The 24,139-nt window shown below is 33.4% G+C and overlaps 1 protein-coding gene across 1 annotated transcript in view; it reads left to right on the top strand.

Annotated features, from left to right (window-relative positions):
* Window positions 1–23,034, top strand: part of LOC127861063 (fibropellin-1-like) — a 24,186-nt gene extending 1,152 nt beyond the window's left edge. The window contains exons 2-11 of the mRNA XM_052399428.1: window positions 7,282–7,342; window positions 8,115–8,231; window positions 8,500–8,616; window positions 11,152–11,265; window positions 19,460–19,573; window positions 19,994–20,107; window positions 20,268–20,381; window positions 21,326–21,439; window positions 22,331–22,450; window positions 22,987–23,034. Coding sequence (XP_052255388.1) covers window positions 7,282–7,342; window positions 8,115–8,231; window positions 8,500–8,616; window positions 11,152–11,265; window positions 19,460–19,573; window positions 19,994–20,107; window positions 20,268–20,381; window positions 21,326–21,439; window positions 22,331–22,450; window positions 22,987–22,994 — 993 coding nt within the window. The 3' untranslated portion in view covers window positions 22,995–23,034. The remainder of the gene's footprint in view (window positions 1–7,281; window positions 7,343–8,114; window positions 8,232–8,499; window positions 8,617–11,151; window positions 11,266–19,459; window positions 19,574–19,993; window positions 20,108–20,267; window positions 20,382–21,325; window positions 21,440–22,330; window positions 22,451–22,986) is intronic.
* Window positions 23,035–24,139: the final 1,105 nt, after the last annotated feature.

The raw sequence follows: 24,139 nt of genomic DNA, 5'->3' as shown, positions 1-24,139 counted from the left end.
TATCGTTCATGAAAATGGTTAAAGATGAGGGGCCCAGGTATAGAGCCTTGTGGAACCCATTTTTTGGTTTCTATCCAAGGACTATGGTTAGAGCCAAGTTTGACTCTTTGTTTACGTTCAGATAGGTAACTGTGTATGAGGGTGCAAGCTCACCTTATCCCACAACACGGTATCTCACCCAAAACACTTCTTCCCACCAAACACCATCTCACTTATTCACAGATCATATCACAGCAAAACACTTTATTTCTACCCACCACATATCACTTCAGCTAACTAAACCTCGTCTCTCACAATCACATCTCAACTCACACAACCACATCAGATCTAATAAAATCTTACATCATCTTACACAACAACATCTCATCTTAAACAAACACACTTCTACTCATCATGCCAAACATAATGTCACGTAACGACATTTCATCCCACTCACAAACTCCTCATCACACAATACCACACCTCATCTGATCTCAACGCAGCTCATCATACCTACTTTATATTTGGCGTACATCAACAGTCAACACACACAGTTGTTTCACGTTTTAAACTCAACATGTGAGTTTAGTGGACAGGCGGGGTTTCCTAGGGGTACTCCGGCTTCCCTTAAACAACAAGAGACCACACCAACATTGAAAAATCTTTCCGTAACAACGAAATAAATGGAGATTGCAGCTATAATTTATTATTCTTCCCAACTTTCTTGAGTCTAGTAAGTATATTATGTAAGAGTACCATTATATTTGCACGGTTAGTAACTGATGGTGTATGGGATATATATATATAGCGAGTTCATACCATACGAGAGCGAAGCACTATCTGCAGTAAATAACTGTGTAACGATTATATCTCAACCGACTACTCGATTACTCGGGGTGTATGGAAATTAATCAGGGTGTATGGAAAATACACAATGGGCACGTGACCGCTCTAAGCCAATCGGATTAGGTCATTTTTGTTGGAGATAAAATATTGCGGCATACGCCAGGTACACAAACCATGTAGCCTCTCGCTCGGAAAGTACCTCATAAACTACGAAATACATACACTCACGTTTTAAAGGGGTCTTTTCACAGATTTGGCAGATATTGAAGTTTGTCATTAAATGCTTTATAGTTTTTAATGCCCTCCAGTAATAAACAAGAATAAAATTAATGAAAGAAAAAAAGTTACCCTCAACTGGACTCGAACCACTGACCCCTGGAGTACAAGTCTAACACTTAGACCAATCGGCCATCCGTGCTCATACAATGAAGGATGTATTTTCGACTTTATAAAACAATCCTCGTAGTGCCACACAATATAACGACAATAAAAGAACTCTCCATATTATTCAATCGTTTCGCGTCGCAACGCTGAATAATTTGCAGGTTTTTAAATCGTCAACAAATTCATATAATGGATATTTTAGAGCATGGTTAATGTTCAGTATTACTGTTTCCTTACAAATATCATAACTACAACGAAAATATGCGAATCTGAAATTATGACGGTGATCAAGGGAGGTAACACAAAAAGGCAAATTGTTTCATCGGAGTTGTCTATCTTCGATAATTGTCTTCATCATCTTCGTCGTCATCCTCCTCCTTCTCCTTGTAGTAATGCTAATAATAATGCTAATAATAATCATAATTATAATAATAATAATAATAATAATATAATAACACAAATAATATCATAATAATAATATATAATAATACAAGTAATAATAATCATAATAAAAAAATAAAAACATAATACTTATATATAATAATATAATAATAATCATAATAATAATAATATATACTACTCTACTAAAACCTAAAAATAATGCAATATAATCTAATAATAATAATAATCATAATACGAATAATCAATACTAATAATAATCATAATCATTATAATAATAATATAATATAATAATATTATTTATTATTTCAATAATAATAATTATTATAATAATCTCCTCCTCATCACATGATCATCATCTCACCACTACCTCCATCTTTAACGCTGTATTCGTAGTCCTTCTCATCATCACTACCACCATTTTCATCGTTGCATTCGTAGCCCTCCTTCTCATCATAATTATCATCGACATCATCTCGATTTTCACACAGTTATTATATTTGTTGTGTTCATTATTATGAGCAGCTGAAGAGACGATTTATTAGTATGTATATAGACTGTAATTAAAAAGGAAATTAAATTACTTAAAATAATCCCAAAACGTAGTTGCCGAAAATAAAAAAAATGACCCAAGAAAACCCAAATAAATTTAATAATATAAGTGTACAATGCGTGTAGAAGAATGATTTTACGCCATTTCTTCGACTAATTGAGGCAGACTTGCTTTCATCGTAAAACCATAAGTTTTATCCGTTTAAAATAACATTAAAAACGTTTTAATGGATCAAGTGGACAAAGGCATCTTAGTATAACACACACCATTCATGAAACAGGAATGTATGGGGATAAATTGTAAATCATATTCATAATTAATATTACAATGCACTTTTCATAAAAGCTCTAATTCCGACTACCTAGAGAAAATCTTGAAGTCGTGCCGACTTACTCTTCCACTCATCAAATTAGCCAATTATTGCAAGTTTTCACATTTTGCGTACAAAATATATATTTGGCTTCACCATTGTCTTCCTGAAAAACAATTAAATAGCAAACATTACACTATTTTTGACACATCGATGCTCATTTCGATTAATAAATAGAAGCCATGCAGGGACTTGTTTACATATGGTCAAAATGACATTTTAACAACATTTTGTCACATATTTAATATGTTGAAGAACACTATATATCAGAGAGCGAAATGACAATAATGGCTGATTATGAAAATACAGTTTAGCTTATGAAAAGTGATCATTGAAATAGATACAATTATAAAGCGTTGTACACCCGAGACGATTGAATACTTTAGAATAGATAGTTTCTGTTAGGGTTACCCTAACCCTAACCCTAACCCTAACCCTTAGTCTTGAGTTTTACAGATGACCCCCCACATTGGCTCATTGTCCACCTGCGAGGGAAAATATGCAAACGCTCATAAAACACACCCAGTTTAAAGGTATAGTTTAGTTAAGTAAGAGATAGTCGAATGAGTAGATATTACAACATTATTCTCAAAGACTTCCAAGAGTCTTACAATAACTAGCAACTTCAAGATGTAGCTTTATCACGATGCTGGAGCGCAATTTCTTGCACATCGTCCACATCGTCCACATCGTCCACATCGTCCACATGTCTTCCGTCAAGAAGTTCATGGCCTCGTGCATTCTTAAACAACAATGTAGCAAACATGGTCTTCATTAATCTCTAGCTCGCGTTCAATGTCCTCTAAGGAGCGTAGGGTAGACTAATCCCTCCTTAAAATGGTTAAGAATATAAATGAATTGCATAAACCTTACTTTTTCAATAAGGAATATCTAAAATGGATTAATGTTTAAGAAATGAACACATTAAATGTATGTGTACTTAAAACATCAATGTTCCTCAATGTAATCATCCTAAGGGGAAAACGGGTAAACATAAAATCAGTCCTGTCATCGTACAATAAAAGAAATTATTTCTTATGTACTTATGTATGCATTTTATCACAGAAGTTTACACGAAAATGCAAAAATGTATCGTTTTGGCATACACGTGTAGTTGAAAATTGCAGTTGCTTGATCGAATGCGAAAAAAACACAATAACATTTGGCTCGGTAATAGCACTTGAAATAAATCTACCTTAAATTTGTCATAATTGAACACCGGAGCTCTTAAAAATCTGAAAAGTTATCAATATTAACTTGAGGGGAAGCTTTCACAAATAGACTTAATCTAACTTTCTACACCAACGTGATAATACCAACCAACAACAATATTTAAGACGTCATGATTGAGTGGTGTTTTAAGAAATGTCATTGCATCTTTTGGTAAGTATGTATGATACTGACGCTAAATGGCAAGTAAGTCAGAAAGAGCAGCATGGGTTAAGTTTTGAAACCCACGTGATTAAGAAGTCGGCTATATCAATGCCACTTTCATTAGAATCTAAATCAAGATTGTCACAGAGTTGATATTATTGATAATATTAAATAAAATAAAATTATTTTCAATAAAATATACTAGCAATACTCTTTGAATCGACCAGCATTACTTCGTGTGTTATGGCGGCAGTTAAACTGCGCATCGGTTGAAATCTACACTAGCATCCGGTTGTAACTGTTTAAAAATTATGAAAATCAGTGTAAATTTCTATTAAAATAGTTATTTTATAAATGGATAAAAGTGAAAAATGACAAAGAGAAAAGCGAATTTAAACCATATGAAATAATATAAGTATTTTACGTACCATCATCGCGTCGTTTCAAATGGCGACCGAGATTTAATATGGCCTTGGCTCGGAACTATTAAAATCTCTTCGCAGATGTTAACACGCCAGGAGTGTTTTTTAAGATTATATTAACGTAATGAACCAGACAATACCAATATTACACATGGTAAATATTTGCATAATCCCATCATTAGTGGTCAAACCATTGTACTTACCAGGCGGATTACTTTTTAACCCTATTTATTTTTATGCTCATTACTTGTTAAACTCAACACCACGTGTAATGACGAGCAATACCTGATGTTTTATAAAGCACAGCATTATTAAAGGCTCTTTTACACGCCCTGTTTACGAAACGCCCGATCCGTGTTTAGGATATTCCACAGTGCGGCGATATAGTCCACGCACACTCTCTTGTCATTATATAAAATCGTTTAGCTTAACTACATAGCTGAGCTATGAGTCGAATTTCTTTGCAGGACTGTATTAACCATAGTCTGAACAGGGTCCTTTCACTGCGGCACAACAAGTGCATACACATATGCGAACTGATCAGAGTCAGATATACACAATACACAATGTCCCATATTTTGCAGGAGCATGGCAAAATAGTGTCATAAACTGGGCTTAAAGTAAAAACAATTTTTTCACTTGCCTAAAATGGAGACTATCGCATGGAAATGTTTTTGTTGTCTAACTATTCGTATACATAATAATAAAACAATGAATAAAATACGTTTGTTATTTTGGTAGCGGTAAATAAACCACACAACATTAAAGTACGGTTTCCAAATTCTTTTGTTGTTTATTTGAATGGTAACGCGATCGTGATAACAATGTTCCCTTTTGTTTTAAAGATAATTAGTAATAACTAATAAAACAACATATGTAAGCTTTCTCGTGATTCAAATGTAGACAAAGTGGTCTTTTTTTTAACTAATATTAATATTGTTTAACATTACATTTCAACCATTATTCAAAAAGTACTAACAGTTCAGCATCCTGTATGTACATTTGAAAGAATCCGTTTACAAAACTGCGGTATTTTGACCAAAAAGAGTAAGAAACATTCTCGAGCAATACGAATATATGTTCCTGAATTGTTTAGAAGATAAACTATTAAGGTATGACAAAGGATAACATGCACAGCTTAGACATGGCTAACTATCAAGCAAAACAATGATTAACATTCGAACGGTCAATATATTGCTTTACGTTATTCTCAGGTACAATTATAAGGCATTGTAAATCTGTCCATCGATTGTTTATAAGTGCACATTTTGCAGATAACATGGACTGAATGTACATCTATTAACAGTCACTTATTAATCTTATCCGCTATATTCACCATCATTAACTTATTTTATTTTCAAGTTGGAATATCATTATAATATATGAAATGCAATTTTGTAATAACAGTACTGTTACGGTAGCATCATTCGTATAAACATTTTCGAAATTACATCTTCATATGTCTGGTAACAACAGGGATGCGAATAAATATAATAAACTGCTGTTCTCGAATAAAGTTAGCTCCCAGCAAATGTATTCATATTTAGCGGAAAACCGCTTGCGACTGAAAACGAATGTTGCAATTTTATCTATCTTTATGGCTTGACACAGTTTAAAGTGGGAAGGCACTATAACAACTAATTTTAAAACCCCAATTTTCCTTCTTTACGCAACCAATTATTAGGTTATTGAGATTCCAACTTAAAATCCGAGGACCGTTTGGTTCAATCGACAGTAAACTGTGGTGCCGACGGTCGCAAGACGGGCACTTAATGAAGATAAGTATCTTTAACAGTTCGCAAATCACTTATGTGTACTTATATATTTTTTTTACTGGTTACTGGTTATAGCACAATAAGGATTTTAAGAACACGTGTAATATCCCATGTTAATACAAGAAACATAAGAAGCGGAATTACAAAAATAGTGTAATTTCTGAAATCCCTTGATGTTTTTGGTAACAGCTTGATGATGACATTGTATGAATGAATCGAACTTCCGCTAAAATATAAATAGCGATATTCCACAGTTTTTTGTCCAAAGTCCGCTTTTGACGAAAAGAGCCGAGTGGTATTCAAGGTAACGCGATTATCTTGCTTCAATTAAACTAGTTTAATGCTTCTTGTGTTTTTGTCTTCACTTGACAGTACAATTATTTAAAATGTATTTTTTTAAGTTCGTTCATAATACTATTGGTAGTCTGTTGCATATATAACATGAAGTAATTTATGTATTCCATATATTGCTCGCTTGATTTTCTTTGTTGTATGTAATGCATGAGTAAACTAGTAAACTTACTATTTTTTCTATTTTTGATTATTAAAATAGTTATATATGCACATCATTACAAAGATTAGTAAAACACATAGCTTGAACAGTAAGTTTTGGTCTGTTAATTTATATTTGGCATATGAAAATATCAAGTTATTATGTTTTTATCACATGATATTTTTCGATGTCACAATAAGATATATAATAACAGTATTTAAACACATTTTCAAACAATTTTTAAGCTCCATAAAACCTGCTTAAAACCCTTGCGCTTTTCTTTTACCTTTTCAATGCGGCGACTGCAGTTTTGTCCCTATTAGTGCGTTTGAAATGATTATGATTGTATTGTTTAGTGCATTTGTTTTCTGTCTCACTGTTTGGTAATTGGTTCCTTGCAATAAATAAACGACCGCAATGTATAATAAGGATTGTTTCTCCTGCTAGTGAAGCTGAAGGTTTACTTGATGTGTATTTATTCCTTTGCATAAATATTGTTAATATGATGTTAAAATTTGCAGTTTTTCATGCAAGTAATAATAGGTCAATGGTCAGTTGTTTGGCATTTTAATGCGTAGGTATTTAAAAATCAGAGCAACTACTACACGCTTAAATTTCTTCTTAAATTAACTACAAGCTGTTGTGACGGAAAAACTGCGATAAATTAACAATTGTTTTTGTTTCAGATGACGCCGATACATATCGTTTTCGTATTAGCGAGCCTTTGCGTTCTGGCTTCGGCTACCAGTAAGTAAAATGCGTAACTTATATTTGCTTAAGTTAACTTTGAGATGGAACGGCATTGAAAATGTCACTAATGAATGTCGGGAAAGTGCGTATAATGTGTATAGCGCAGATGGCGTTGATAATTACGACATGGTTTTTAACGAGATATGAGAGCATATTTGTGGAAAGCGTTTACGAAATATAAAGATTTAATGTATCATAATTATCGCATTGGTCTTAAACGATTGAAATTGTTCTTAAAGCTTGTTCATAAAGTTGGAATCAGACAATCACGAAGAAACACATAAAAAGGACGATTGTACTGTTGCGATGCAACAAAGGAACAGTCTACTTATTGACCTTGAGTTACCGAGTAGGTCATCGATAAATGAAGTTTAGTGTTCTGAAAAGTAATCGTGTTTCTATTTATATCAAGCATTTAAAAACACGTGTGTTCAAATGAAGAAATGTGTAATTCATAAATGGTCGACTAAAACAAGATTTACGAGTTTGTCCCACTATGTAAATGGTATAAAAACTGTGAATCGACATCAACACTTAAGTGGCTATAAAAAACTTGTCCAATAAAGTTGATTGATTCGGGATGAATATAAACGATGTATAAGTCGTTGTGTTCTGTTGTGTAGATGGGTAAGTTGGCTGATATATTTCTTTTGAGCAACAATGCTAATGGATCGGCAACATGCAATTAAAAACCCATATGCCTTTAACCCATTTTTTACTAATGATGCAGCTGACGTTACAATTTGTGCATCTGTGTGTTAAATTACAGACCGACCATGCACCTACAAAGGACAAAACTATCGGCACGATCAAACTTTCATAGACGTTTATAGCGAGTGCAAATGTAACGATGGACAAGTCACATGTTCTCAACGCGTATATGGCAGTAAGTTACTTTTAACAGTTTAAATGCAAACGATGTTAAGTCGTTTTTATGTTATGTTTATATTTGCTTCTGTTACATTGTTCTACATCGACAATCCAGTATAACCCTAACATGTAGTGTAGATGGGTATGTTGGCTTATATATTTCTTTTGTGCAACAATGCTAATAGATTAACAACTTGCCATTATAAAAACATATGCTTTTACTCATGTTTTTACTAATGATGCAGCTAACGTTACATTTTGTGCATATGTGTGTTAAATTACAGAGAAACAATGCACGTACAAAGAAAAAACCTATCAGGACGGTCAAACTTTCATAGACGTTTATAGCGAGTGCACATGCAACGATGGAACAGTCACATGTTCTCAACGCGCTTATGCCAGTAAGTTACTTTTTACATTTTAAATGCAAACGATATATCAGTCTTTTTATGTTATCGTTATACTTGCTTCTGTTACATTTTTCAACATCGACAATCCAGTAAAACCCTAACATAAACGTTGTTTACTCTGTATGCTTCAACATCGGAGGTACATATGCACGTTTTACATTCTGCTTCTCTGTTTTGCATCCAACCATTGATCATATAAATAGTATTTACATTCAACTGTATTATATTTTATTCCTATTTAAATTGGCTTGTGATGCCATAAGCTGATTCATTCGTATATGCACATCTGTGCTAAGTGAAAGGTTTGGAACTCCAAAATGTGTATTAATCCCACAGTGTTTTTCATTAGCCGTGCCAATCCGATGCCCACTGCAGTATTCACATTACGTGTTTTTGCATTTTTACCGCGTTGTCACTTGTATGGATGGGCTATTGATTTGTAGCTTCGTGATGATGTAAGATTTGCAGATCCAGTAAAACTCAGATTCTTTGATTTATCAAACGTTTTATATTTGGTAGACCGAGTGTTATTATTCTTTGGTCTGTCGGGTACTTGATGGTGTAGTCTAATGTATTTGTTTTGTGTTGCAATGTTCAGAGATAGCAAACGTACAATACATAACGAGCCACATGATACTAGAATCTTTCTTTTCTGCAGATGCTAATACGGTTTCACTCTGTCCAATGCTACCGGCTGAACATCTACATTATATCAGTCATTTATTAGATTTACTTTTGCTTCTGTACGATTATGTCTACATGTGCAATCCGGTCCCCAGGATAATAGTTACTTAATAAAAATGCGTTTAAGTTAAATAGAAAAGTGTGAACTTTTCTGGCAATCTCTATAAAAGTTGGTTAAGTTAATTCGAAAAATGCTTAATACACGGGATTTGCAAATGTATCTCGATCGATTTGTTCCGTGTGAAAATAAGTTTTTTTTAGAATAATACATACACAGTTTTTTAATCGATATACGTTGTTTGTTGTAGTGAAATGTATTCCTCTGTACTGTATTTTCATATACGTATACGTATTTGCAATTTGCTTATTTTTACTTTGGATGTTTCATCATTTGGTGTAATCATTTCTATTTTAAGTTTTTCAGAAAGTAAATTACCATATTTGTGTAGAAATATCATACAATAGATATAATTTGTATTTAATTTTAATATTATTATACCATTAAAGAGATGCTTTTGATATATCCTAGAATAAACCTACACAACACATTTACTTACATTGGCTTTTAGAAGAATTTTTACGGCCTTCATCTGATATTGCACGACAATTATGAGACTATTTAACTACATGATTCAATGTTTTCTTATGAGTTTAATAGAAAACGAGAGTTTTTGGATTATTATTAATGTTTTGATTCATCACGCATAAAAACACGTGACAATTGTGTTGCTCCGATGTGTTTTCAACCGTTAGGTGAATTAAATGGTAATTAAATTGAAATATATTTTGTAAAACCATCTATGTTGTCCATCCCGTTGTTTTTTCCAATGTTGTATTTGAATCCATCGTTTTAGTTTCTCTTGAGACATGCAGATCTTGAATTGGTCACATTGCGTACAAGGCGTTAACTATGGCGACTTCCATATTATATTAAGTCTTGAATATATAAAGTTGAATTGAGGTGCATTATGCCTCGGTCACAATGTCACTAATCACGGAGGTTTAGTACGGACTGCTACGGATGCGCTACGGTCGATAAATTCGTAGCAATTTTTTGACCATGTTCAAAATTTGTCAAGAGTCGCTCCGGACATTCAAAAACTACTACGACTGATCACGGATCAAGAACGGACAGCCAAGGTCCAGTAAGGATAGCTACGAACTGTGCCGAAAAGTATTCGTAGCGCTTTCGTAGCTCTGATTCGTGACAGTGTGACCGAGGCATTTTTTTTATCTACGCACGTCAAATAGTTGAACCGCTGTATAAAACTCCGTAGTGTAAAACGTTTTAGGCATTTTCCCCAGTGTTTTGCACTTATCTTCTTTCAAAGATTTTCGGACGTTTTTTTTCCCAGTAGTATGGATCACGCGTTTTACTTTAAGAGCCAAAACTGTTGAAATGCTGTTGATTTAAAAAAAAGGTACCGTCTTCAATTTGTTGTGGAAAGCGTTGAAACATCAGTCATTTATAAATATTGTGTTAAAATATTGTGTTTAAGCATCAGTTATTGATAATGATCGCAAAAATTACTAATTAGTTTTATTAGTGATTTAGAAATATAGTCACTTACTTTTTTCCTACGTAAAATATAATATTTACCAACCAATAAAATCTAGGTTATTTTTCCATTAACGAATTTCACCTCAATTTCAAAAAAAGTTATTATTTCCAAACACGTTGGTATGCTATATGTATAACATAAATAATCATAAGCTGGGTAAATTGTTCATGGACGGATTTCACATATACTTCAAAACACGTACTGATTAGGTAAAATGATACACGTAGTAATTAAATAATCATAGCTGTCATGTGAATATGAAAAACATATACTCTTCCAGACATCGACGAGTGTGCCACCAATCCATGCAAGAACGGAGCCACGTGCATCAATGGGCAGAACAAGTACACGTGCATGTGTACTGGAGGTTGGCAGGGAACCAATTGTGACCAAGGTTAGTTTTCGTTTAGAACATTTGTATAATGTTTAATATTTCATTATAAGAGGCATATTCAGTTGAACATGTTTACAGCCAAAGAGTACATCATTCAAGTTCATTTTGCACCAGGAATCAGCAGACGATTCGTTCAATTAATCAACCTCGTGTACAATTATTGCCATATCGACCTAATTTCATCAGACCGGGCAAATGTGCATTTGAAGTCCGATTTGCAGACGTCATAGACAATGGTTTAATTATCAGGAAGCTCGATAAATACAATTTAAAAATATGTTAGATACGCGAAATAGAGAATTTTAAATAATATGTTTTTTACTATTGAACCGCGGCGGGCTATCGTTATTTTCATCGTTATTCTGAGTCGTTGAACTAAAAGTGTAATTGTCAGTGGAAATGGGATTTATAAATATGATCCGCGCTCTGTGAAAAGGGGGTTTAATGCATGTTCGTAAAGTATCGTCCCAGATTAGCCTGTGCAGTCCGCGTCGGCTAATCAGGGAAAACAATTTCCGCCTAAACTTGATTTTTGCTAAGAAGAGACTGTCTTGAAACGAAAAATATCATACAAGCGGAACGTGTCGTCCCTGATTAGCCTGTGCGGACTACACAGGCTAATCTTTGACGGCACTTTGCGCACATGAATGAAACCCCCATTTTCACATAGCACGGTCCATTATCTAATAATTCATTATCATACTGAATTATGATTAAAATCATTTCTCTTCAACACTGCTGTATTTATAATACTAGTGTTTCACCGTATTGATGTTTAATTTGTTATCACTAACCACCAAACATAGGAAGTGTACATGCATGCAGGTATAATGAATTATTGCGCAGAATGATTTTTTTTAATAAAACGATTATGATTAAATATCACTATCGTATAATTATTTTTTTTAACCAATTTAATGTAGTTAGATTGCACCAGAAGACTGAAGCTTATTGAGGTCCTCTAGAGTCTGTTTCTGGGTATTTTGTGTCTTCGAACAAGATCATGATAACTCTCCCTTAATGCCAATCTGGATCTATTAGCTAAATGGACGCTCTATTCATAAGTCCAGCACAATCTTCTTATATAATCAATAACTTTAATATTTGATTATTCTATTTCATTTGCTTAGTTACTGTTTATTCATTTTTATGCTACCCGAAATTTTTCGGGTAGCATATAGTTGCCAGTTTGAAATTCCTTACTTCCTTCCTTACTCCCTTCCGTCACACTTTTGTTACAGTTTCTCATAGTTCCTTCAATATTTTACCGATCTCTTACATATTTGGCATGTAGGAACCTTGCATTGACCTCTACCTTTTGATGAGGTTTGAGGTCACTGGGGTCAAGATCAAGGTCACCGAGGCTAATAATAGATTTTTTTCCTTCACACTTTTGTTACAGTTTCTTATAGCGCCTTCAATATTTTACCGATCTCTTACATATTTGGCATGTAGGTACCTTGCATAGATCTCTAACTTTTGATGAGGTTTGAGGTCACTGTGGTAAAGGTCAAGGTCATCGAGGCTAACAATATATTTTCCGTCACACTTTTGTTACAGTTTCTCATAGCGCCTTCAATATTTTAACGATCTCTTACATATTTGGCATGTAGGTATCTTGCATGGACCTTGACCTTTTGATGAGGTTTGAGGTCACTGGGGTCAAGGTCAAGGCAAGATGCTAATAATACATTTTTACCTCATAGCGCCTTCAATATTTAACCGATCTCTTACATATTTGGCATGTAGGTACCTTGCATGAACCTCTACTTTTTTATCAGGTTATAGGCCACTGAGGTCATGGTTAAGGTAACCGAGGCTAATTTTTTTTAAAGTGGTTATTGCCCTTCCATAAGTAATATGACAATCTTAAGATTTTTATGTTTCTGTGATAGATAACGGGAACTTATTATCCGAAGTTTATGAAACCATGAAGTATCCTTTGTGGTGGGCATACATATATATGTCATATTAACCCACTAAGTGAGTTTTCAAGGACTTATGGCCCCTCGAATAATAATCAGTTTCCACACAATTAATACCTAGATTGACAAAGCGCATCATCGGGGAGCATCCATCAGTTTCACTGATATTCTTGTTTGCCACTGTTTTCTGAATGAGTACACATACGATTGTTAAAGTGTATTTCTCCTTAAAAAACACTTTACTAGAATATAAGTATGTTTATTCGCGATTTTGAATATGCTGTAAAAATATTTTCAAATGCAATAATAAGCTTTTTGCAAACAAGTAAGAAGAAGACGAGAACAAATACACATGTGCCTTGATTGTGCGTTGAAAAAGTGTCGCGTGTATACAAATGCCTATTTATGAGCATAAGGCCGAACATGGCTTACTTGTTGTGTAAATAATTCATTTTGTATTGCCATTACATAAAAAAATAGCTACCCATACAGTTAAATATAATTTTAAAGCAATCAAACTGTGTAAAGTCAATTAAGACATCAATCGAGGCATTACAATGGGTTTTTTTTTAATGTAAAATAAGCTGTTTTACCTGCAAAATATAAGTAAATTAGACACTTGCATTAATAAATTAATATAACACCCAAACTGGATATTTAATTGGATTTTTTATATCCGCAAACAATGAACACTTATCCATGCGCGTATCAACACAGTTTAAAACACAGTCATAATGATAAAACATGCACTCATTGTGAATGATTTTGTCATAGCACATTGATGTCCATTCCAAGTATTAAGTCTAAATCCTAAATCACTTAATACAAAGTTAATAATTATTCTTATATTTCAAGAACACGAAATAACCTCAAATAACTTCATGCAATTCTGTAATAAGTGCACAATTTATAATTGCTCTTTATTCTTTTCTAAGTCACACATTTATCGTGGTTTTCTTGATGCATTTAAAAAATGATAATATATATGTAATAATATATATCACCCTTGTTACACCAATAAAAAAAGAATTTAGACTGAATTAGTAAAACAGTAATCTCTATTTCTTTAAGAACTTGCACACGAGTAATTCAATGTTATCTTGATTATGGGTGTCTGACGTTTGGAAATCTACTGCAATAGTGATTTTATCTATTTCAATGGTAAATTTTGGCTGCAATAGTCGTAACTCAATCGAAGCATAGATCAATTAATTTTACCTACATGGATTGATCAAAATTTAAAATATATTATTTTATTATGTAATTATTACATTGGAGACGCTGACATGATATTTTTATTGTTATGGGACACCCCTTCCGATAACGCTTTTAAACTCCGCTAATGTTTGAAATCACCATCCCAAAAGTTTGTGGCGTAAAATATTTGCTTAGTCTGCTAATTTTTTCGTAGGCTTGGAATGTTGCTGATGTCATTAAAATGTAAACAAATTTAGCGATTACTATTTAATTCAGAAATTTAATAAACACGAAGTTAAGAATAAATATTTATTAAATAACCATATACAAAAAGGGATATATGTATGAAATGAGCATTAATCAATGGAAAAACCAAAACAAATACAAATTTGGGCCGCTACCAGTATTTGCTTAACTTCAGAAGAACATAGATTAAAACAATAATGATAAACATTAAACTGCGTGATTCAGAATGCTGTTGCACTGATATTATGCAAATAAGAGGTCACAAGAACGAACAAATAATCATTTACAACAGCATTATGTAAAAAAAAAACAATTGTTAATTTAGCATGTATTCGAATTTCAAACAGCGATTAATCCATCATTCCATCCAGCAATATAAAGAAGTGAAACTCCAGCTGCTGGAGCAGTATTGAATTTTCATTAAAAACAATTAGTTGGTCCTTTATTTAAGGCAAGTGACCGATTGCCCAAACAGTACAAAACAGCACAATACAGCACAATACAAACCTACATAAACACAAAATATGAATAAAGCTGGGGTCACCGCCTTGGAACGGTCAAGGCAAAGCATTGGGGGTTTAAACCTGGTTATAGAGCGCTCAACCTCACACTTGGCCCAGCAATATTCATAATACATTTAAGTGTAAATAAAATTTAACGTCATAGCATTGTAACTCAAATTAAACAATAATAAAAGGGAATTAAAACGCATTCAATTTAATTACTATTTAATTACTCAATTGCATTGAAGATACAAGAGTAACAGAATTACAACTTTTTGACGAACGATCAAATAAAACTATTAACAATTGTCAACTACATTCCTTCTTTATAGAAAATATTTGAGAATATAGAATCATAGAGTTAATATCTCAGATAATCATCGCGCAAATACAGGAAGAAGCAGAAATAATGGGTGTAAAAATTCCATATTACATAGCTTGGTTGTAAACACAATGCACAACCAACGCATTTTGTTTCGTCTCACCCAGGGACAAAAACAAACTAATATAGGTCCCTACACACACAGCTGGCAGCGTCTCTGAATATTGCCTAAAAGCAGCTTCCTCATACACGTTTCAGCACCTCAAAATCCATTGTCAGTGCCATTCCCCACCCACTTTGACTTGGCACGAGGAGGGCTGTCTTTCTGGACAACCGTTAACATATCACAACTTAACGTTTACTACGGAGATAAAAAAAGTTGAAAAATGAATCACTGAAATCAATTCCAATGTTCATAAATCAATTCCAATGTTCATATTACGTTAAAATTTCGTTTCATGTTATTATTGTGTTTTGTAGTAGTGTAAATTACAGGTCGTATGTTTTATGTAAAATCTATTGTAAAGGCATTTTAGTGCAGAAATTGTAATTGTAGTATCGATTTTTCACGTCAATGCTTGTTTGTTTACTTGTGATCGTTAACATGTTCTTGATTGTTGTTTACTGGCAAACTATTTTTATGTCAAAATATGCATGGACGCTACCGGCTGTAATCAGGCCGCTTTGCATTTGCATATTTTGCTACCGTACATCAAAAGAATTAAGCCGCCGCCGCCATTGGTCTCACTAGGATTTTAAAACAGGAGTCCTTTGACTCCTAACTGGGAAAATATATGAGTCTCGTTGAAAATTGCATAATGTCTTTACATTTTCTAATAAAATATATATTCAAATATTGAATGTAAAACAATACATATTATAATTGTTGGTTTCATTATTAAAAACCCAAATACAAAATGCATTAGGAATCCCACTCATTATTTTCTCTTTATTGTTACTTGAATAAAAAACATGTAGAACAAGAGATGTGTTTGTCAGAAACACAATGCCCCCTACTGCGCCGCTTTGATTTTTTTTACCTTTGACCTTGAAGGATGACCTTGACCTTTCAGCACTCAAAATTTGCCGCTCCATGAGATGCACATGCATGCCAAATATCAAGTTGCTATCTGAAGGGACATAGAAGTTATGAGCATTTTTTTCGAGACCTAAACGCGAAACCTAAACGCAAAACCTAAACGCAAAGTGTGACGGAAGAACGGACGGACGGACCGACGGACGCTCCGATCACTATAAGCCCTTCTTCCGGGGCATAAAAATATAAAATAAACAACTCTCTTAAGGCATGTGTACATTATAGTGCTTAAAGTGATATTTTGGGCATTTTTCACTGTTGAATTGAGCTGAAAAGAATTAACAGGTCAAAAGAGTTTGTTAAAATGTGGTTACTGACCAATTACCTGCAACTCATCTTGCTTCCAGTTGTTTATAAAAATATATTTTATATTCGATGTTCTTACGTTACCCACCCAGTCCTGTAAGCCGAAATGATCCGTAAAACGAAAATGTGTCGTTGTGTCTTTTTGTCGTATGAACGAATCTGCACTAAAACTAAATTTAGTATCACATCGTACATGCATGATTAGTTGTCCAACGAAAGTACGGTTGATATTCAAATGCATTATTTTTCTCTTTCCGGGATAATGTTTTAGTATGTTGATGCTGCATTTACAAATACAAGTGTATATGAAGTGAAAACACCAAAAATAAATAACGGTTGCGATAGACACCTATGAACTGTTAGATGCCCAATATATCACTTTAATATATTTACATATACACCCCACTTTTATACATTTTTTTTCAAATATTATCATTACCTTGCCATAATAATTTCATTTGAAAAAACAATAAAACCACTTAAACGAAAAAAAGTCTTTTACAAGCAATTAAACCTAAGCCTCAAAAACTGCAAGTTGTGAATGGTGTTGGCATACATCAAAGGTCTTTGATGTGAATGCCGAGTTGGGGCCAGTTTCTAGGATGTTAAAATTGTCAATTTGTAACAAATCAGCAAGTAGCGATTTTATACGGCATTAATCAATACAACATTACTGCAAGCATGCTAAAACTGTCAGATGGTGCATTTATGCATAGTTTCATAGAGGATGGGATGTGAGAAAAAACTATCGGACAATCTAGAAAAAATACTGCATTTGATAAATTGGATTCTGAACAGGTGTTAGGAAATAAATTGTGTTGGCTTGAATTTGAATAGATGGTTGCTTTACAGGTATTGTTTGTTAATGGATTGACTTGAAAAACCCAGTAATGCAAAAAGGTGCGTCCTGGGGACTCTCAATTGGTTTTCAATATTCGTCATTTTTCAAATGTATGCATACAAATACGTTCTAGTAATCGTTTCCGAGAGCCTAAGTTAGCGGTTGTTCGGATTTTTGGTATCTGGTTTATATTTTCTTATTTGCTTTGCATGAGGCATAATAAAGCGCCCATTGGTTCCAAAAAGGTACCATGTGCCTTATGATTTTAATTTCACATGATACATGAACAATTTTTGCACCAAGGGAGCGTTATAGGGATAGATAGATATCCAAGGGAGCGCAATATTATATATGGCTGTTGAATTGTGCCTTTCCATTCAAAAATGGGCTTAATTTTTAAATTCTATAGTTATTCTGAATCAAAAATCATTATTTTGCAACAAATTTATTACCAAAGAATTCGGAAGATTTAAATAAACAATGGGGATTTTGATTTCAACGAAGTGGGCTTGATTCCTACCAAACGTGAAACAGATGCTGTTACGTTAAAGATATTCTTCACATGATGTAACTCTCATCTGGGACAAAGGGGCATTTAGTGATTTAGTGATCCGATAAAAATGAATGACTCTGAGAATGTTTGTACGAAACCTGATGACTTATAATTCTCCAATAATATACCAGACCAGATTTGTTTGCTATTAATTAACACAGACTACAATTATAGTGTCAGTTATGAAATCGCAACTTTGATAAGTTGTCGCCTTTATCGAAAAATTGTGTCGCAAGTTGGGGCAATGACAATTTTCAGCGAAACCCTTGGAGATGAATTGTTGATCATCAGTCTTTGAATTATCAATTACGCCTGTCAAAAGGGGCCATGTCAATTATCAGCAATGCCAATTAGTAATCACTCATATATGTGGATGAATACAAGATGAAAATTGTATTTTTTAATGTAATAAGAACTGCACAATTATCTGTTATCACATCTTTATCCATATAGCAACACTATAGTATTATATGATGCTGAAATGGAGAAGCATTTAAATTAATGAAGTCAAAGTATAAAAATAAATAATAATGCTATTTATAAATTATACTATACATAATTAATAACAATAATAATACACGCAATGTTAATTTATGACATAAATTTAATATTGAAAATGTTCGTGGTATTTAACATGAATATACCGAATGTATAACAAACATACAAATAAATAAATCATTTTATTAATGATAATCACATACATTAATTTTAGTAAAACAATTTTTATGTATTATCTGTCATCTTAGATCTTTTAAGGGTGTACTAAAATAGGCTATACCAGTATGTATTCAACTTGTAAAAATACTCCGTTTTCTTTGTTCGAATCTTTTTCTCAAACTTTACCAATATTTACTGGTATACATCACTTAATGCGATGAATCGCGTTCAACTTTCGTTTTGGTAAATTTTGTTAATATCTTTAATTCATTTTTAAAAGTTGTAAATGATATAGTTAAATTATATTGAAAAAGTAAACTATGGGTCTAATAGGTCAAAGTGCATAACACATGAACGGTGAAAAATGTTTGGCGCTAATTAAACGCTCGTTGTTTTAAGCCTTATAACAAAAGACGGATCGTTTTTTGAAAGGAAAAGACAATATGGCTGTTATTTGCCAAGAAATCTATATTCCGGAGATGGTCGATTTACTATTTGTATAATTGGCTTCAAATATTGTTCGCATGCAGAAAGGTTTTCTCTTACAGACATCGACGAGTGTGTGGGCAATCCATGCAAGAACGGAGCCACGTGCATCAATGGGCAGAACAAGTACACGTGCACGTGTGCTGGAGGTTGGCAGGGAACCAATTGTGAACAAGGTGTGCACATCCGTTATTTAGCTAATGTTACGCAGTCTGTAATTGTACAATTCACAGATTAATTTCTTAGTGTGTTGTGATATTTACACATGCACAAATGCAGTCACTTGGTTATCACATAACAAGCCATATTCTCAGCACAATATATGATGCACCATCGACCAAAAAGCTATGTAAATTTTCCATTCGCGAATCGAATTTTTACCTGCATTTCAAGACACGTAATTATTTGTTAGTATCCCACTATTTTGATATGATACACGTTTTACTTAAATAATCATAACTGTTATATAAATGTGAAAACATCCAACTGTTATAATTCGTAGAAACAGGTACTTAATGTGGGTTATTACTGTTGTTGTGTGTATTTGTTTCATTCTGTTTATTAACGTTGAATGGTGACTACTTTTGTTTCGGTAGACATCAACGAGTGTGCCACCAACCCGTGTAAAAACGGAGCCACGTGCAACAATCTTCTCAACAACTACACGTGTACGTGTACAGGAGGATGGCAGGGAACCAACTGTGACCAAGGTAAATTTTTGTTATAGAATATTCAGACGTATTGCAATTGTAAGCAGCACATTCAGTTGTTCATTTTGTAAGAGAAGAAAGTAATTTGTTCAATTATGATTGGCTTCAAATATGATTGGCTTCAACAAATTGTCGCAACCTGAACGATTTCCAATTACAGACATCGACGAGTGTGCCACCAATCCATGCAAGAACGGGGCCTCGTGCATCAATGGACAGAACAAGTACACGTGCACGTGTGCTGCAGGTTGGCAGGGAACCAACTGTGACCATGGTATGCGGCATCTGTAACGCTGTTTTTAATTTTACAAATACAAATATTTAGTTCTTAGCGTGTTTTTGTAGTTTCAAATACATACATGCATAAAATGTGTTATAAAATAGCACTCATACTTACATACTAGGCAAAATATATTATGCACCACATACAAAATGCTATGAACAATTACATTAAAGAAATCCACCTGAATGTAAAAACACTTAATTATTTGCATTTTCCCAATATTTTGGTATGATACGTGTATTACTTGTTGCGTAATGCGAGGGAATAAATTCGCATACATTTCGACGAACTTTTCGTTGCGATTTATTTTGCCATTTTAGCGCGACGCTTTTTAAGTCCACAAACTATTCTAAACAACAATATACTTTATTCAGTCAAACAAATATACCCATGACTCATGTACAGGTCAGGAGTCCTGTAACTTTAATAAACACGTACGATCCCTCAAGCTGTCTGGTGTGTTTTGTAACTAAACTTATACAAAATGTTAATATATTTATATACCATGGGACACCAAACGGAAGTAGGTCTTATTCATGGCGAAACGCGTAAATCAAACAGCAGAGTTCAGCGTATCACAAAAGCGTGTAAACTAGAAATGACATTTTAGTCTGGGAACGGAAGAAATCTGATCTGTTCATTTATTTGTCACTTGTCACGTTTTATACATGTTATTTGTTTGAATATTTGATCGAAATTTGGGTATTACGTTACAATCTTAAATAATCAAAGCTGCCATTTATTTGTTTAAAACAAAATTGTTTCATTTCATGTTTAGAAAATTCAACAGTTTTATTATGTGGTTTATAACCGGTGTTACGTGTATTTGATTCATTTTGTGTTCGTATTTTGTGCAGGAGGCCATTTAGTACAAATAAACCTATTGTCATTGTCATTATCATTGTTCATTATTTTGATTACGTTTGTTTCGGTAGACATCAACGAGTGTGCCACCAATCCTTGTAAGAACGGAGCCACGTGCATCAATGGACAGAACCAGTACACGTGCACGTGTAAAGGGGGATGGCAAGGAACCAACTGTGACCAAGGTTCGTTTTTTTGCAAATATACATACATCTAAAATTGTCAATATGACATTTAAAAAACATATTCACAAATATTATGTCATTTAAAATGAAATAAAAAAAATCTTCTCTATCAAGTAAAACAGATATGTAATTCTAACAATTAATATGGTGGTTAAATCATTTTTAAAACATCAACGAGTGTATACAGAATCCCTGCAAGAACGAAGCTACTTGCAGTAACCATGACAACGGCTACACCTGTGCATGTACCGCTTGGTGGGTGGGTCAAAATTGTGACTCGGGTGAGTGTCAACATGTTTAACGACGTAACGCTGACGTTTGTGAATATAGTTTTGCACTAGTCATTTTTTAGTGTTATGATACACTAATTGATCGAACAGATTCAAGTCGATTAAAGATAACATCACTTTATCCTTAAGAGTATTATTCCCCATAATCGTTTAATTATTATGTTATTGACCTATGTTTGATTGTCACTTTTCAAAGTTTTAAAAAGAATTGAAGCAGTTGAAGACATTTTTAATTTATAATAGACGATACGTTACTTACCCATCGTTTTATGTCAAAAGTCTTCTCCGATATTCCGTTGACATTTTTAAAAATAATTTTTCTGTTTTGTCCATTGCATACATTTGCCATTGATGTGAATAGTTACGGGATGCATGTGAAATTTCGAGCTCCAGTTTAAACTTAATATGCTTTGTTTTCCCCGTTCCAATGCGTAGATCGCAGCGTTTGATTGGTCTGTTTTGTACTTGTGGGTTTTGTCTGTTTATTTGCTTTTTCACAATGTTCAGAGATCGACTACTGTTGTTAATTAGAGAGCACATGCTATTACCACGTTTCTTTCCTGCAGATGAAGCTGAAGTTTCACTTTGTGTTAAATTACAGAGAACACATGCACCTACGAAGGAAACACCTACCAGGACGGTCAAACGTTCAAAGACGAATGTAATACTTGCAAATGCCACAAGAATGGAAAGGTCACGTGTTCTAACCGCAAATGTCCAAGTAAGTCCATTACTACAGGTTGACTCTATACAATCTATTAATCGTTTGTTATATCATATTCATGTGAACTTCTATCTAAAGTTTAAACACCGGTAACACAGTTCAAATGATTAATGTTTCTACGTAACTGCTCGTTTTTTATGTTCAGGGAATCTCTATTAAAACTAATACTTACATTTTAAAATACATCAAAGGATTTGTCAAGTGATTTTTTTTATGTATTTTCATTTCAGCATACATATTTGTTATTTGCTTTTTAGCCTGGATACTACAACATCTGATGAACTTATGTCTGTTTAAAATTCTGTTCAGAAAGTGATTCACCATATTGTTTAAATACTTATTACATGAATATAATTTGCATTTACATTTTTATTTCATTACACTTTTACGGAGTTGTTTTTTCACATATCTAAGCTTTATTTTATGAATGGTGTCTAGTAAAGAGGTCAACTCGTTTTACCACATCTTTGATTACAATCGTTAATGTTGTTTTAAACAAACAAACTAATTATTGATGGGTCTCTCTATTTCAGCGTATTAGTGGCAGAGTCGAACAAGTAACCAAAGCGCAACACATGACCTTTGAAATTTGAAAAATAAACGTAAGCATACTAATATGAGTTGTGATTTATTGTTTCTTATATTGATGCAGGTGTTGTGCTTTTGCGTCTTTATGTCGTTTTGGCAACCAGTCAAACACTCTAGTTGAGCATCTCCTGTCTGAAACTACTATAATATTTGCTTACTAGATCTGATGAATTTAAATTAAAGGTAACATTCGTATGACATTTTGCGGAGCCAATGAAATTGTTCCCTTGAAATTGTTCTGGTAAAGAATCACAAAATGCTATGAATTAAATTAACGTGAGCACTGACTGTTTGATTTCCAAATATCGATTTATACAGCCAATATTTACTGTACATGATTAACTCCCGATGATATATTGGAGAACTATTACTTTATCAAATACACTTCCCAACACATGGATTTGAAAAGAGCAATTTCATGGGACCCATCATGACTGCTTCTTGTAGGTCTTCGGAAGGTAATTTGAACGTGACCTGTTGAACGATGTTTTAAGATTTAAATAATGTTCACATTTTATTTTTTATAAGATTGTTACCAACCCTATTCATGGTAAAATTAATCGAACAATATTCACGTTCTTAAATTACCATGTGTGAAATGGTTTGACCTATGAACTTTTTATTCATAATGGTGGCCACATGTATTGTATAGTGTATTGTCATTATATTATAATTATTTTATTCGTGACTAATTGGTAAATTGCTAGAGTGATTCACCAAGAGTATACAAATGCACACTTCTTTTAAAACCAGTTCTTTTAAATATTATATTTAGTGAATAGGCCTGTGACTGAGAAAATATGAGCAGGCATCAAAAGAAGGTATTTCACCTGTTTTCACACATGTTTGCCTCGTCAACATCGGTTACAGTCCATGCGGTTTGAAAAACCTCTTTTATTATCAACTGCAACTAAGAAAGAATTAGCGTGACAGCGTCTCACAAGAACGATTCGAAAACACAAATGTCTCATTTTTGCGATTCAATATTTTCAACCTCAGTATTGTACTGATCGTTAAATTATAATAATTAAAGAATGCTTTGCGCCCGGCTCTGCAGCTTTATTGTGTTTTACAATCAATGTTCCTCAATATTATCAA

The sequence above is a fragment of the Dreissena polymorpha genome, chromosome 15, assembly GCF_020536995.1.
Source record: "Dreissena polymorpha isolate Duluth1 chromosome 15, UMN_Dpol_1.0, whole genome shotgun sequence".
In the NCBI taxonomy this organism is placed as follows: Eukaryota; Metazoa; Mollusca; class Bivalvia; order Myida; family Dreissenidae; genus Dreissena; species Dreissena polymorpha.
The sequence above is the reverse complement of the archived record's forward strand: the minus strand, read 5'-3'. Positions and strand labels throughout refer to the sequence as shown.